Source organism: Aethalodelphis obliquidens, unplaced genomic scaffold, assembly GCF_003676395.1.
Source record: "Aethalodelphis obliquidens isolate GAN/ISIS:26980383/991018 unplaced genomic scaffold, ASM367639v1 scaffold74, whole genome shotgun sequence".
Taxonomy (NCBI): domain Eukaryota; kingdom Metazoa; phylum Chordata; class Mammalia; order Artiodactyla; family Delphinidae; genus Aethalodelphis; species Aethalodelphis obliquidens.
In genome coordinates this window covers 241,020-258,429 of record NW_020838018.1, presented here as the reverse complement: position 1 = coordinate 258,429, position 17,410 = coordinate 241,020, and the positions used below count along the sequence as shown (strand labels likewise).

The 17,410-nt window shown below is 39.8% G+C and overlaps 1 protein-coding gene across 1 annotated transcript in view; it reads left to right on the top strand.

The window, feature by feature from the left end:
• The first annotated feature begins 8,477 nt into the window (after positions 1-8,477).
• The window catches only part of LOC113612233 (spermatogenesis-associated protein 31A3-like), a 49,825-nt gene continuing 40,892 nt past the window's right edge, over positions 8,478-17,410 (top strand). The window contains 1 exon segment of the mRNA XM_027091954.1: positions 8,478-8,488. Within this exon segment, the coding sequence (XP_026947755.1) occupies positions 8,478-8,488 (11 nt within the window).

The following is a 17,410-nucleotide window of genomic DNA, read 5'->3' as shown; positions in this document are numbered from 1 at the left end:
TATCAGATGTGTGATTTGCAAGATTTTCTCCAAGTCTGTAGCTTTTTTCTGTTTGTATACATCTTTAATTTCTCTCAGCAATACTGTGTAGTTTTCAGTGTACAGATCTTGCACCACTTTATTAAATTTCTTTCTAAGTATTTTATTCTTTTCCATGCTACTGTGAATGAAATTATTTTGTTAATTTCCATTTCATATTTTTGTACCTAGTATATAGAAATGCAATTTATTTTTATAAGAAATTGTTGCTTCCTCTGACCTTCCTAAACTTGTTTATACATTCTAGTCTGTTTTGTTTTATTTTGTTTTGGTAGTTTCCTTGGGGTTTTCCAACACATAGGATCATGTCCTCTGCAATAAAAGTTCTAATTCTACCATTTAAATTTGCATGCCTTTAATTTCTTCTCTCCTACCTTCTTTCTTTTTCCCTTCCTTCCTTCCTTCCTTTTCCTTCCTTCCTTACTTCCTTTCTTTCCTCCACTTCTTAGAGACTACATTTATAAGGACCGTCCTTTTTAAATATGGTCTATCAATCTTTGTCTTTAACGTTGTTTCATCTATTCACATTTAATGTGATTATTGATATGGTTGGAACTACATTTTCCACTTTGCTATTTGTTTTCTGTATGTCTCTTATCTTTCCCCACACTTTTGAGACAGGCTGGGACCTGGGACCCTTTGCTGCAGTGCTACAGCAGATTTCTGTAAATTGGTGTATGCATGGGTGAGAGTTCCACCTGTGGGTTAGATTTCTACAGATGACATACAACTGTCTGGTTTCCAGGCTTGATCACCCCGGTGGGCAGTGGACAGGGTGCAACCTCCTTCAGTGGCCCTTTCTGAAAGCTTGCAAGTTGGTGCCTGAAAAGACAACTGCAGGGGGCAGGTTGAAACGGCAATCTCTCTCTTTCTCTTTCTCTTTTTCAGTCTTTTCTGTCCCTCCTCCCTTTACCTCTCCCTTGGTCCTTATACCTGCACTCCCATCCCCTTTATCCTGAAAACTTCTTATTTGTGTCTAATTTTTTGTCATTGGTATCTTTGTTTTATGAGTTTTGTCTGTCCAACCACTCCTACAAGTGTCTGCCAACATTGTGGGCATGGTGGAGCACTTAAGCCTTGAAATACAAATGGATCCCACATTGTCTGAGACTCGACTCCAGCCCTGGGTTACTTAGTGGGATTTTAAAGAACAAAAAAAGAAGAGAGGGCTTGCACTTCTCTCCTCTGCCTTTGCAATGTAACTATTCTGCCTGGACTCTCAGGGACTCCCTGATCCATCTGTAGTCCCCCAGACTGAGGGAAAAAAAGAGCCCTTTTTAAATTCAAGCAAGAAAACTGAGATCTCTGATTATGTAAAAATTAACTTGTCTAGCTTAAGCTTGTGGGTTTAATTAATACAGACCTCTGCGTATTATCAACATTAAGTATAATACTTCTATTGTACCTACGCTTACTGGAAGTCAATAAGTTCGTATTGTTTCTGAGATAAAATCTACTATCAAGGAAAATAACCTGATAGGATTAAACTTTTAAGTTAATATAACTGGATAAAAGTTTTTAGTAAACTCTATGGGAATAATCATGTTTTCAAAATGTTCATTTAGAATAGTCCTGCCAGATTTTGGTAACTTGAAACTAAATTAAGTTAAATGATAGGAATCCATCGAGTATCCAGGCCATTTCAAATAAGATGAAATATTGGAACCGTATTTGCTAAACAGGCCTAAATTTACCTACTTTTGTTTCCTTGTGAGAGGGAAACAGGATGTTTGGATTTATTAGACACATACCTTGCATCACATTAAGGAAAGAAATTGTGCTTTGGGAAGATACATGGGATCTTCCCATGGGATCTTCCCAACAGGTTATGGGATATTCCAATCAGGGAATGCTAATGTAAACGACAGTTCATGGTGGCTTAAGGAAAGTAGGATGTGTGCTTTCAGAAGAGAAGGTATGAGGAATGGAAATGTATTTTGTTAGAGGGAAAAATGTGATTTTGTCCTACAGCTGGTTATTTCTGAACAGAAAAAAGAAGGGACAAAATGCAGTTACAGAAAGTTGCAGAAGATTTGTGGAAACGGAACATTGAGAAAAGAATTTTGTATGTGGTTGGGATTTTCTAAGGTTGGATTAACTTTAATTAGGTAACTGGGTCTTATCAAGAGTAGGCTGATATAAGACTGGATTTGGTTTCTTTCTCTCATAAGAAAACAACGTTTTCTGGGAATGCTCCTTTTGATAATAGATTGTGTGAGTTTCTGTGCCTTTAAGTGAGCTGTATTTACTTTTGAAATCTTTTTCTTTTTCCACCTTTGCTCAAGGAATCACAGCAGCCTATGATTCTATTTGACTGGGTGTTTTAAAAGTTCTGGAAATGTTTGACAGATTTCCCAAATATCAAATTCTAATTGAAATTCTTTTGACTTCAGTTAATTTTGGGATGCTTCATGGGGCCCCTGGAGCCTCCAAACAGAGATCCAAAACTAATTGTGTTCACTTGGTATGTTAAATTACATGGGAATCTGTCCAAACTCATTGTTGCCTGTGTCAGATGGAATCATCCGGCTCTCCCCAGTTTTCTCCTAGCTGCCAAACAGATAAGGGAAAGGGTTTTGCGTTGTTCTGCTCTCTAGTCTCTCACCTTATTCTATGTCCAAAAAAACAATCCCCTGTGGGAATACTCCCAATGTAGGCCCTTAGGTCCTGACCCCCCTGGCATTTCCCATTGCACCCAACTCCAATTCCTCCAGGAGTTCCTTTTTCGCACCTCTAGGACCCCTTTCTCTCAAGGCCTTGGCAGCCCATACCTTGTTACAGACTACCTATTGGATGGCCACTTCCAAGCAGCCCACATCCTAGGCTTTAGAGATGCTCAAACTCAAGGAATACCCCCAGCATAGGGAAATATTATAGGAAAAAAGCCTCCTGGTAGACGTCTCTGGGACACTGGACTTCATTTCTAGGAGCACTTTTTCACGGTTCCATGTTATTCAACATGGGATGATCCTCTTCTAAGCCAGAAGAAACACCTCTGGAGCGTATCCTTAAAAATAGGAAATTTTCGGGCTTCCCTGGCGGCGCAGTGGTTGAGAGTCCGCCTGCCGATGCGGGGGACGTGGGTTCGTGCCCCGGTCCGGGAGGATCCCACATGCCGCGGAGCGGCTGGGCACGTGAGCCATGGCTGCTGAGCCTGCGCGTCTGGAGCCTGTGCTCCGCAACGGGAGAGGCCACAGCAGTGAGGGGCCCACGTACCGCAAAAAATAAATAAATAAATAAAATTGGAAATTTTCAAAAGAGATGGGCTGAAAAGGGAAAAACTTAAACTCTATTGTAACATTGCCTGGGCCTTGTATAAGTTGGGGAATGGAGAAAAATGACCTGAAAATGGGTCTCTGTAATATCGTCTTGCAATTGGATCTCTACTGTTGCAGGACAGAAAAATGGACTGAAGTTCCCTATGTTCAAGCCTTCATGGTCCTGGGAATTGACTGGCGGTGCAGGGGTTAGGACTCTGAGTTGTCACTGCTGAGGGCCTGTGTTTGATCCCAGGTCGGGGAACTAAAATCCCACAAACCACGTGGGGCTGCCCAGAAAAAAAAAAAAAACCTTTCACATGGCAAAAAAATATCGTAAGTAACATCAAAAGACAAATGATTGGAAGAAAAGTATATCACCTTATAAATCAATATCTTTCACAGTTGAAGGGTTAATATCCCCACTTTATAAGAACTTTTAAAAATCAAGAAGAAAATACCAGATGTCCTATAGAAAAATGGACACAAGACATGATCAGACAGTTTACCAAAAGAGGTATAAAGAAATGAAAAGATGTTCAGCTTCACTCATGATAAGAGAAATGCAAATTATAACTACATTGAGATAACCATTTCTCACTCATCAGCTTGACAAAAATTCAAAAGCTTGACAGTACTCTGTATTAGTGAGGCTGTTAGGAAGTAGACATTTTAATATATTGTTGGTGGGAATGCAGAATGGTAGAAGCCTTTTAGAGGAGAACTGGCCAATATTTAAACTGTATACACATACATACCTATTGACACAGCAAGCACACTTCTAAGAATCTAAAGAGTCACTTGCAATTTTATGAATATACACATGCACATGGTTCTTTTTCACAGCATTATTTACAGTTGCAAAATATTGAAAATGGCTTGAATGTTTAAGCATAGAAGGCTCTATCAACTGCAGCATATACACAATGGAATAAAACACATGTGAGAAAAAGTCTGAGAAAGAAGATATTAATGAAATATTATGGAGAAAATGTTATGAAGTGAAAAGAGAAAAGGGAAAAAAGCATATATAGTTTGTTACCTCTTGTGTCAGAAAGAAGGAAAAATAATGAACATAGTATTTGACTATATATCCTCAGTCTTGGGCAGTTTATTTTTATATGTATGCTAGAATTACAAAGAAATCTTTAACTCTTTAGTAGGTTTGTTTCTTACAGCAGTGTGGTGAAGCAGTTTTGAAACTGTTTTGGATGCATTATAGGATTCAGCAAATGAGTACCTATGTCTATGTTGTTGGGAGCCTGGGTTCTCACTGTGGAAGAGAAGTCATACAAATATGGAATGGGACAAAGCAGGGAAGAATCCCATGAGGATGAGCAGGAATTGGAAGTATTGGTGTGAACTTAAGATTTGGTAAGGTCTGTATACGTGTGTCTGTACATGCTTATGTGCCCATGCATATTTGTATGCATATATATTTGTATATGTGTGTATATACCCATGTATTTTCTATGTCTGTCCACTGAAAAGTCCAAGAAGAATGCTTCAGTAGCAGTGAGCACATCCAGCATCCAGATCTTAGTCTCCAACACCATTTTCCATTAGTGGAAACCCTGGCTTCTTGGCTTACTGACTGCTTCCAGGGTTAGAATAGGGTAAGTACAAGATGATTCTGGATCCAGAAAGTAAAACATGATAAAAATCATGTTGGAGGATAACACTAGGACTGGGGAGACAGTTTGAAGGGATTCCCACCAACTGGTCAAATCTGGGATGATTTGAGCACCAAACTACTTGAGTACACTTATAAACCACTGGGAAGAAAAAGAGAAACTTACAAGTCAATAAAAATAAATATATAAGTCAATGAAGTCTATTGCTTACAGTAGAATGTCAATAGCAACTGGTAACTTCACTTTTTCCTACTCATATCAACAGCTTACACAATCATAGTACATTTATTAAAGCTAAGAAAGTAACCTTGGGACATCACTATTAGGAACTGCACATTGTATTCAGATTTTCCACTATTGTCCTTTTTATGATCTAGGATCCAGTCTAGGATGTGACAATGCATTTAGTCATCATGTCTCTTTAGTGTCCTCAAATCTGTGACAGTTTCACTGTTTCTGTCTTTCATTGAAAAGAGCTAGTCAGTTATTTTATTGAATGCCCCTCAATTTGGGACTGTCTGAAGCTTTCTCATTAGACTTGCATCATGGACTTTTTGCAAGAATACCACAGAAATGAAGTGTATCATATCAAGGGGTACATGATGCCAACATGATTTATTCATGGTGATGTTAACCTTGATCACTTGATAAAAGTAGTGTTGGACAGTTTTCTCCACTACAAAATCAACCATTTTTCTCTTTGCATACCCTGTTCATTAAAAGTAATTAATAAGTGTAGCTCATACTCCTAGGGAGGGCAATTAAGCTCTACTTCCTGGATAATGGACCTTGTGATTAGAATAACAACACAGTGACAGTGCTTCTTACACTCCCCCACCCTACACAAGAGAGTGGCCCAGTATTTCCTGGATCCCAAACTAGCAAAAGACAGCCCAAATAGGCTCATTCCTCCCTGGATGGAACGGAAGTCCTGCTGACAACACCAGGTGAGCCCAGCAGCACCAGCAGGTGGTATCAATTAGGACCCCTGATAACAGTAAGTGGTGAAAGGAAGTGCTCTCTTTTCTCACAGGACTGACACTCCCCTCCTCTCAACTAGAGGCACTAGGTAGTTGGCTGGTAGCAGCCAGGGCAATTCTGCCAAAGAAATACCTGTGCCACAAAGTGTTCTTTATCCCCACATACCTGAGACTCCCCATCTACATGCAAGGCACCTGGCAGCTAGGCACCAGCAAGGACATGTCCCCTCTCCCCCACCTTAAATTGCCCAGCCCAGGAAGAGATTCCCCTCCCCTACTGAAAGATACCAGGTGGCCAAGAGACAGTGGGAAGGGGGACCCTGATACATCAGTAGCTCAGCCAGTGAAACTTTTCCTATTTTGGGCCACAGCATCCCCTACTTAGAGACACAAAGAAGCCTGTTTTGGGAGGTTCCATCCACACACTCCAAAAACAACAGCAGGGAAAAGTGGGGGCAAAAGTGTTACCAAATAAACCAAACAGATTCAAAGTATCACAAGAGTTTTGAAAACTGTCATTGGAACAAACACAGCCCACAGCGCTAGGCCAAGATCTGGGGGCCAAACCTAAAGACAGAATGACTTCCTGCTAAAAGGAAAGATTTAAACAAGATGCAGAGTCCCTTAACATCACAGCTAAATGTTAAGGATACAATAGAAAATTACCCATCATGCCAAGAACCAGGAATCACAAATTAGAAGAGACAATCACCTGACACCAATACTGAGATGGCACAGTAAAGCAGCCATCATAAAAATGCTTCAAGCAATTGTAAGTTCTCTTGAAACAAAGGAAAAAGTACAAAGTTTCAACAAAAAGAAGGTATACAACAAGTGAGGGGGAAATGATACAACTAAAAATTAGAAAATTTAAAACTCATTGGAGTGGGTTGATGGTAGAGTTGATATGACAGAAAATGGAATCAGATAATTTGAGGACAGGTCAATAGAACTTAGCAAATCTGAACAACAGAGAGTAAAAGGACTGGGATAAAAAAAGAATCTCTAGGACAAGAATAAAAAAGCTAACATTTATGTTATCAGAGTCCCAGAAAGAGAGAATGGGACTGAAAAACTATTTAAATAAAAAATATCTGAAAACTTCCCATATTTGGCAAAAGACCTAAGTGTGCAGATTCAAGAAACCAAGTGACTATTAAATAAATTCTAATATATTCACACTAAGACATCATATTTAAAATTATGAAAACTAAAAACAAAACAAATACTGAAAGCAGCCAGAAAGAAATGACTCATTACCCATGGGGGAGCAGGGAACACACCAGTTCAGATGACAGCACATACCATATGAAATGTTGGAACTCACAAGGAGATGGCACGATCTTTTTCTTCAAGTGCTGAAAGAAAAGACTGTCAACTGATGAATGTGCATCTGGCAAGACTATTCTTTAGTAATGAAGTGCAATGAACATGTTTTTAGATGAAAGTAAACTGAAAGAATTTGTTGCTAGCAGACCTACCCTTAAACAATGTCTAAAGGAAGTTCTTCAAATGGAAGTAAATGATAAAAGAAGAAATACTGGAGCATTAGGAAGGAGGAAAGAATGAAAAGAACACAAATATGAGTATATACAATAGATTATCCTTCTACCCACAAGATCTTAAAATCACATGTGATAACTGAAGCAAAAATGATAATACTGATACTCTAGAAAATGATATTTTAAAATGGGAAAGATAAAGGGACCTAAATGAAGTAATGTTTTCACACTTAACTACAAGTGGTAATATACCGTGATAAGGCACATATGTATATTGTAATACTCACAGCAACCACTAAGAAAACTACAATGAGATGCACTAAAAACATTACGAATGAATCCAAATAGAATCTTAAATAATAAACCAATAACCCACAGAAAAACAGGAAATAAGTAACAGAAAAATGAGAACCAGAGGAAACACATGTAAAATAAATAATCAAATGGCTAACTTAAGCCCGCACATATCAGTAAGTAACAGTTCTAATTACACCCTTCAAAAGAGAGATTGTGAGGGTGGATTAAAAATTGTAAGTATATGCTGTTTATTAAAGTCAATGACATAGGTAGATTGAAAGCAAAAGAGTGGAAAAACACATATCATGCAATCAATTTTAAAAATCAGGAGTATACTAAAGTAGATTTCACAGCAAAGAAATTTATTAGAGACAACAAGGGACATTACTTAATAATCATGAATCAATCCACAAGGAAGATGTAACATTCCTATAGGTATATGAACCAAATGACAGAATGCATGAAGCAAAACTTGATAGAGTAGATAGAGAAACTGAGAAAATTTATTACTATTGACAATTGTTGGTATTGTTTTATCAACTGACAGAACTACTGGAACAAAAATCAACAAGGATGTAGCAGTCCTGAACTCCATGATCAAACGCCAGGATCTAATTGATACACACACACACACACACACACACACACATATATCATTCCACCCAAGAACAGCAGAATACATGTTTGTTTTTCCATCACCCATGAAACACTCACCAAGACAGTCCATATACTGGGCCATAAAACACACTTCACAGGACTTCCGGCAAGATGGCGGAAGAGTAAGACGCGGAGATCACCTTCCTCCCCACAGATACACCAGAAATACATCTACACGTGGAACAACTCCTACAGAACACCTACTGAACGCTGGCAGAAGACCTCAGACCTCCCAAAAGGCAAGAAACCCCCCACGTACCTGGGTAGGGCAAAAGAAAAAAGAATTAACAGAGACAAAAGGATAGGAATGGGCCCTGCACCAGTGGGAGGGAGCTGTGAAGGAGGAAAGGTTTCCACACACTAGGAAGCCCCTTTGCGGGTGGAGACTGTGGGTGGTGGAGGGGAAAAGCTTCGGAGCTGCGGAAGAGAGCACAGCAACAGGGTTGCGGGGGGCAAAGCGGGGAGATTCCCGCACAGAGGATCGGTGCCGAACGGCACTCACCAGCCCGAGAGGCTTGTCTGTTCCCCCGCCGGGGTGGGCGGGGCTAGGAGCTGAAGCTCGGGCTTTGGTCGAAGCGCAGGGAGAGGACTGGGGCTGGCGGCGTGAACACAGCCTTCAGGGGGTTAGTGCGCCACGGCTGGACGAGAGGGAGTCCGGGGAAAAGTCTGGACCTGCCGAAGAGGCAAGAGACTTTTTCTTCCCTCTTTGTCTCCTGGTGCACGAGGAGAGGGGATTAGGAACGCTGCTTAAAGGAGCTCCACAGACGGACGCGAGCCGCGGCTAAAAGTGTGGACCCCAGAGACGGGCATGAGATGCTAAGGCTGCTGCTGCCGCCACCAAGAAGCCTGTGTGCGAGCACAGGTCACTATCCACACCCCACTTCCAGGGAGCCTGTGCAGCTCGCCACTGCCAGGGTCCCGTGATCCAGGGAAAACTCCCCCGGGAGAACGCACGGCGCGCCTCAGGCTGGTGCAACGTCATGCTGGCCTCTGCCGCCGCAGGCTCGCCCCACACTCCGTGCCCCTCCCTACCCCCGGCCTGAGTGAGCCAGAGCCCCCGAATCAGCGGCTCCTTTAACCCCGTCCTGTATGAGCGAAGAACAGACGCCCTCCAGCGACCTACACGCAGAGGCAGGGCCAAATCCAAAGCTGAGCCCCTGTGAGCTGTGAGAACAAAGAAGAGAAAGGGAAATCTCTCCCAGCAGCCTCAGAAGCAGCGGATTAAAGCTCCACAATCAACTTGATGTACCCTGCATCTGTGGAAAACCGGAATAGACAAGGAATGATCCCAAATTGAGGAGGTGGACTTTGAGAGCAAGATTTATAATTTTTTTCCCCTTTTCCTCTTTTTGTCAGTGTGTATGTGTATGCTTCTGTGTGAGATTTTGTCTGTATAGCTTTGCTTCCACCATTTGTCCAAGGGTTCTATCTGTCCATTTTTTTGTTTTTTTTTAAACTTTTTTCTTAATAATTACTTCTTATTTTAATGACTTTATTTTATTTTACTTTATCTTCATTCTTTCTTTCCTTCCTGCCCACTTTTAGACAATGAATCATCCCAAATTGAGGAGGTGGACTTTGAGAGCAAGATTTACGAATTTTTCCCCTTTTCCTCTTTTTGTGAGTGTGTATGTGTATGCTTCTCTGTGAGATGTTGTCTGTAAAGCTTTGCTTCCACCATTTGTCCCAGGGTTCTATCTGTCTGTTTTTTTTTTTCTCTTAACAATTACTTTTTTATTTTAATAACTTTATTATATTTTATCTTACTTTATTTTATTTTACTTTACTTTATCTTCTTTCTTTCTTTCTTTTTTCCTTGCTTCTCTCCTTCCTTCCTTCCGTCCTCCCTCCCTCCCTCCATTCTTTCTTTCTTTCTTTCCTTCTTTCTTTCTTTCTTTCTTTCTTTCTTTCTTTCTTTCTTTCTACTTCTACTAATTCATTCTTTCTACTTTTGCTCTTTTCTTCTGAGCCGTGTAGATAAAAGGCTCTTGGTGCTCCAGCCAGGAGTCAGGGCTGTGCCTCTGAGGTGGGAGAGCCAACTTCAGGACATTGGTCCACAAGAGACCTCCCAGCTCCACATAATATGAAATGGTGAAAATCTCCCAGAGATCTCCATCTCAACACCAGCACCCAGCTTCACTCAACGACCGGCAAATTACAGTGCTGGACATCCTATGCCAAACAACTAGCAAGACAGGAACACAACCCCACCCATTATCAGAGAGACTGCCTAAAATCATAATAAGTCCACAGACACCCCAAAACACACCACCAGATGTGGACCTGCCCACCAGAGAGACAAGATCCAGCCTCATCCAGCAGAACACAGGCACTAGTCCCCTCCACCAGGAAGCCTACACAACCCACTGAACCAACCTTAGCCACTGGGGACAGACACCAAACACAACGGGAACTATGAACCTGCAGCCTGCAAAAAGGAGACGCCAAACACAGTAAGACAAGCAATTTGAGAAGACAGAAAAACACACAGCAGATGAAGGAGCAAGATAAAAACCCACCAGACCTAAAAAATGAAGAGGAAATAGGCAGTCTACCTGAAAAAGAATTCAGAATAATGATAGTAAAGATGATCCAAAATCTTGGCAATAGAATAGACAAAATGCAAGAAACATTTTAAAAGGAACTAGAAGAACTAAAGATGAAACAAACAATGATGAACAACACAATAAGTGAAATGAAAAAATACTCCAGATGGGATCAATAGCAGAATAACTGAGGCAGAAGAATGGATAAGTGACCTGGAAGATAAAATAGTGAAATAACTACTGCAGAGCAGAATAAAGAAAAAAGAATGAAAAGAACTGAGGACAGTCTCAGAGACCTCTGGGACAACATTAAACGCACCAACATGCGAATTATAGGGGTTCCAGAAGAAGAAGAGAAAAAGAAAGGGACTGAGAAAATATTTGAAGAGATTATAGTTGAAAACTTCCCTAATATGGGAAAGGAAATAGCTAATCAAGTCCAGGAAGCACAGAGAGTCCCATACAGGATAAATCCAAGGAGAAATACGCCAAGACACATACTAATCAAGCTGTCAAAAATTAAATACAAAGAAAACATATTAAAAGTAGCAAAGGAAAAGCAACACATAACACACAAGGGAATCCCCATAAGGTTAACAGCTGATCTTTCAGCAGAAACTCTGCAAGCCAGAAGGGAGTGACAGGACATATTTAAAGTGATGAAGGAGAAAAACCTGCAACCAAGATTACTCTTCCCAGCAAGGATCTCATTCAGATTTGATGGAGAAATGAAGACCTTTACAGACAAGCAAAAGCTGAGAGAGTTCAGCACCACCAAAACAGCTTTACAACAAATGCTAAAGGAACTTCTCTAGGCAAGAAACACAAGAGAAGGAAAAGACCTACAATAACAAACACAAAACAATTAAGAAAATAGTAATAGGAACATACATATTGATAATTACCTTAAATGTAAATGGATTAAATGCTCCCACCAACAGACACAGAGTGGCTGAATGGATACAAAAACAAGACCCATATATATGCTGTCTACAAGAGACCCACTTCAGACCTAGGGACACATACAGAGTTAAAGTGAGGGGATGGCAAAAGATATTCCATGCAAATGGAAATCAAAAGAAAGCTGGAGTAGCAATTCTCATATCAGACAAAATAGACTTTAAAATAAAGATTATTAGAAGAGACAAAGAAGGACACTTCATAATGATCAAGGGATTGATCCAAGAAGAAGATATAACAATTGTAAATATTTCTGCACCCAACATAGGAGCATCTCAATACATAAGGCAAATACTAACAGCCATAAAAGGGGAAATCGACAGTAACACAATCATAGTAGGGGACTTTAACACCCCACTTTCACCAATGGACAGATCATCCAAAATGAAAATAAATAAGGAAACACAAGCTTTAAATGATACATTAAACAAGATGGACTTAATTGATATTTATAGGACATTCCATCCAAAAACAACAGAATACACATTTTTCTCAAGTGCTCATGGAACATTCTCCAGGATAGATCATATCTTGGGTCACAAATCAAGCCTTGTTAAATTTAAGAAAATTGAAATCGTATCAAGTATCTTTTCTGACTACAGCACTATGAGACTAGATATCAATTACAGGTAAAGATCTGTAAAAAATACAAACACATGGAGGCTAAACAATACACTAGTTAATAACGAAGTGATCACTGAAGAAATCAAAGAGGAAATCAAAAAATACCTAGAAACAAATGACAATGGGGACATGACGACCCAAAACCTATGGGATGCGGCAAAAGCAGTTCTAAGTGGGAAGTTTATAGCAATACAATCCTACCTTAAGAAACAGGAAACATCTCAAACAAACAACCTAACCTTGCACCTAAAGCAGTTAGAGAACAAAGAACAAAAAATCCCCAAAGTTAGCAGAAGGAAAGAAATCATAAAGATCAGACCACAAATAAATGAAAAAGAAATGAAGGAAACGATAGCAAAAATCAATAAAACTAAAAGCTGGTTCTTTGAGAAGATAAACAAAAAAGATAAACCATTAGCCAGACTCATCACAAAAAAGAGGGATAAGACTCAAGTCAATAAAATTAGAAATGAAAAAGGGGAAATCACAACTGACACTGCAGAAATACAGAGGATTATAAGCGATTACTACAAACCAATTACAATTACTACAAACCAATTTGCATCTGTGGTTAAATTACTACAATTACTACAAACCAATTACTACAAACCAATATGCCAATTAAATGGACAACCTGAAAGAAATGGACAAATTGTTAGAAAGGTATAACCTTCCAAGAGTGAACCAGGAAGAAATAGAATATATGAACAGAAGAATCACAAGTAATGAAATTGAAACTGTGACTAAAAGTCTTGCAACAAACAAAAGTCCAGGGCCAGATGGCTTCACAGGTGAATTCTATCAAACATTTAGAAAAGAGCTAACACCCATCCTTCTAAAACTCTTCCAAAAAATTTCAGAGGAAGAAAAACTCCCTCACTCATTCTATGAGGCCACCATAACCATGATACCAAAACCAGACAAAGATACTACAAAAAAAAATTACAGACCAGTATCACTGATGAATATTGATGCAAAAATGCTCAACAAAACACTAGCAAACAGAATCCAACAATACATGAAAAGGATCATACATCATGATCAAGTGGGATTTATACTAGAAATGCAAGGATTCTTCAATATACCCAAATCAATGTGATACACCATATTAACAAATTGAAGAAGAAAAACCATATGATCAACTCAATAGATGCAGAAAAAGCTTTTGACAAAATTCAACACCCATTTAGGATAAAACACTTCAGAAAGTGGGCATAGACGGAACCTACCTCAACATAATAAACACCACATATGACAAACCCACAACAAACATCATTCTCAATGGTGAAAAACTGAAAGCATTTCCTCTAAGATGAGGAACAAGACAAGGATATGCACTCTCACCACTATTATTCAACATAGTTTTGGAAGTCCTAGCCACGGCAATCAGGGAAGAAAAAGAAACAAAAGGAATACAAATTGTAAAAGAAGAAGTAAAACTGTCACTGTTTCCAGATGACATGATACTATACATAGAGAATCCTAAAGATGCCACCAGAAAACTATTAGAGCTCATCAATGAATTTGGTAAAGTTGCAGGATACAAAATTGATGCACAGAAATCTCTTGCATTCCTATACACTAATGATGAAAAATCTGAAAGAGAAATTAAGGAAACACTCTCATTTACCATTGCAACAAAAAGAATAAAATACCTAGGAATAAACCTACCTAAGGAGACAAAAGACCTGTATGCAGAAAATTATAAGACACTGATGAAAGAAATTAAAAGTGATACAAATAGGTGGAGAGATATACCATGTTCTTGGATTGGAAGAATCAACATTGTGAAAATGATTTTACTACCCAAAGCAATCTACAGATTCTATGCAATCCCTATCAAACTACCACTGGCATTTTTCACAGAACTAGAACAAAAAATTTCACAATTTGTATGGAAACACAAAAGACCCCGAATAGCCAAAGCAATCTTGAGAATGAAAAGTGGAGCAGGAAGAATCAGGCTCCCTGCCTTCAGACTATACTACAAAGTTACAGTAATCAAGACAATATGGTACTGGCACAAAAACAGAAATATAGATCAATGGAACAGGATAGAAAGCCCAGAAATAAACCCACGCACATATGGTCACCTTATCTTTGATAAAGGGGGCAGGAATGTACAGTGGAGAAAGGACAGCCTCTTCAATAAGTGGTGCTGGGAAAACTGGACAGCTACATGGAAAAGAATGAAATTAGAACACTCCCTAACACCATACAAAAATATAAGCTCAAAATGGATTAAAGACCTAAATGTAAGGCCAGAAACTATCAAACTCTTAGAGGAAAACATAGGCAGAACACTCTATGACATAAATCACAGCAAGATCCTTCTTGACCCACCTCCTAGAGAAATGGAAATAAAAACAAAAATAAACAAATGGGACCTAATGAAACTTCAAAGCTTTTGCACAGCAAAGGAAACCATAAACAAGACCAAAAGACAGTCCTCAGAATGGGGGAAAGTATTTGCAAATGAAGCAACTGACAGAGGATTCATCTCCAAAATTTACAAGCAGCTCATGCAGCTCAATAACAAAAAAACAAACAACTCAATCCAAAAATGGGCAGAAGACCTAAATAGACATTTCTCCAAAGAAGATATACAGATTGCCAACAAACACATGAAAGAATGCTCAACATCATTAATCATTAGAGAAATGCAAATCAAAACTACAATGAGATATCATCTCACACCGGTCAGAATGGCCATCATCAAAAAATCTGGAAACAATAAATGCTGGAGAGGGTGTGGACAAAAGGTAATGCTGTTGCACTGCTGGTGGGAATGTGAATTGGTACAGCCACTATGGAGAACAGTATGGAGCTTCCTTAAAAAACTACCAGTAGGGCTTCCCTGGTGGCACAGTGGTTGAGAGTCTGCTTTCCAATGCAGGGGACACGGGTTCATGTCCCGGTCCGGGAAGATCCCACATGCCATGGAGCGGCTAGGCCCGTGAGCCATGGCCACTGAGCCTGCACGTCCAGAGCCTGTGCTCCTCAATGGGAGAGGCCACAACAGTGAGAGTCCCGCATACCGCAAAAAAAAAAACACTACAAATAGAACTACCATATGACCCAGCAATCCCACTACTGAGCATATACCCTAAGAAAACCATAATTCAAAAAGAATCATGTACCAAAATGTTCATTTCAGCTCTATTTATAATAGGCAGGAGATGGAATCAACCTAAGTGTCCATCATCAGATGAGTGGATAAAGAAGATGTGGTACATATATACAATGGAATATTACTCATCCATAAAAAGAAACGAAATTGAGTTATTTGTAGTGAGGTGGATGGACCTAGAGTCTGTCATACAGAGTGAAATAAGTCAGAAAGAGAAAGAGAAATACCATATGCTAACACATATATATGGAATCTAAGAAAAAAAAATGTCATGATGAACCTAGAGGTAAGACAGTAATAAAGACACAGACCTACTAGAGAATGGACTTGAGGATATGGGGTGGGGGAAGGGTAAGCTGTGACAAAGTAAGAGAGTGGCATTGACATATATACACTACCAAAAGTAAAATAGATAGCTAGTGGGAAGCAGCCGCATAGCACAGGGAGATCAGCTTGGTGCTTTGTGACCGCCTGGAGGGGTGGGACAGGGAGGGTGGGACGGAGGGAGACGCAAGAGGGAAGAGATATGGGAACATATGTATATGTATAACTGATTCACTTTGTTATAAAGCATAAACTAACACACCATTGTAAAGCAATTATACTCCAATAAAGATGTTAAAGAAAAAAAAAAGCAGAATCTGCCTGCCAATGCAGGGGACATGGGTTCGAGCCCTGTTCTGGGAAGATCCCACATGCCGTGGAGCAACTAAACCCATGTGCCACAACTACTGAAGCCTGCATGCCTAGAGCCCGTGCTCTGCAACAAGAGAAGCCACCGCAATGAGAAGTCCATGCACCTCAACGAAGAGTAGCCCCCGCTCGCTGCAACTAGAGAAAGCCGGCGCAGCAACAAAGACCCAATGCAGTGAAAAATAAATAAATAAATAAATTTATTTAAAAAAAAAAAAAAGAAGTCTGGTGGGCTTGGCAAGGTACTCACCTTCAGATCTCAAAATGTCAAAATCAAGATGTGAGCAGGGCTTTATTCCTTTCTGGAGACTCTGGGGAAGAATCCACTTGTATGTTCACCTTGGTTGTTAGTGAAATACCGTTCCTTGTCGTTGTATGGTTGAGGGCTAGTTTCCTATCTGGCTGTCAGCCTGGAGCCCCTCTCAGCTCCTTAAATTTTCCTTGTCACATTGCTTCTACATCTTCAAAGCCAGCAATGATGCATTGAGTCCTCATGCTTCGAGTCTGTCTCACCTCTCTGCCTCAGCTCTCTTGCCTCCTACTGGAGAAAGTTCTCTGTTTGTAAAGGCTCATGTGATTAGACTGGGCTCACCAGATCAAACAGAACAATCTCTATTTTAAAGTTTGCAACCTTAATTACACCGGCAATGTCCCATTTGACATGTTACATAATATGCTCATAGGTTTTAAGAATTAGGGCTTAGACATCTTTGTGTGGGGGACCATTATGTTTATCAAAGCTTTCATCTCTATTTTCTATGTGGGATATTTTAGAATCATCATTTCCTTTGAAGAAGTGGAAGACAGTTCCACCCCTTTGGAAAAAATAAACTACCAGCCACCATCATGCCCAAAACTCACATAGACATCATGCTTTTAGCTTATGACCTATAAAGTTGTTTGATTCTGGCATCAAACTTAGTAAAATTCGTTTTGTGGATTTAAGATTTGATATAGCCAAATACTGACACACCAGTAGGTGGCACTTGATTAGAAAACTTGCTTCTGTCTGAATTTTTCCAAGGCAGCAATCTGCAAGATGGAAAGGCAACTCTGATGTAGATGGCGGGGGGGGGGGGGGGGGGGGGGGG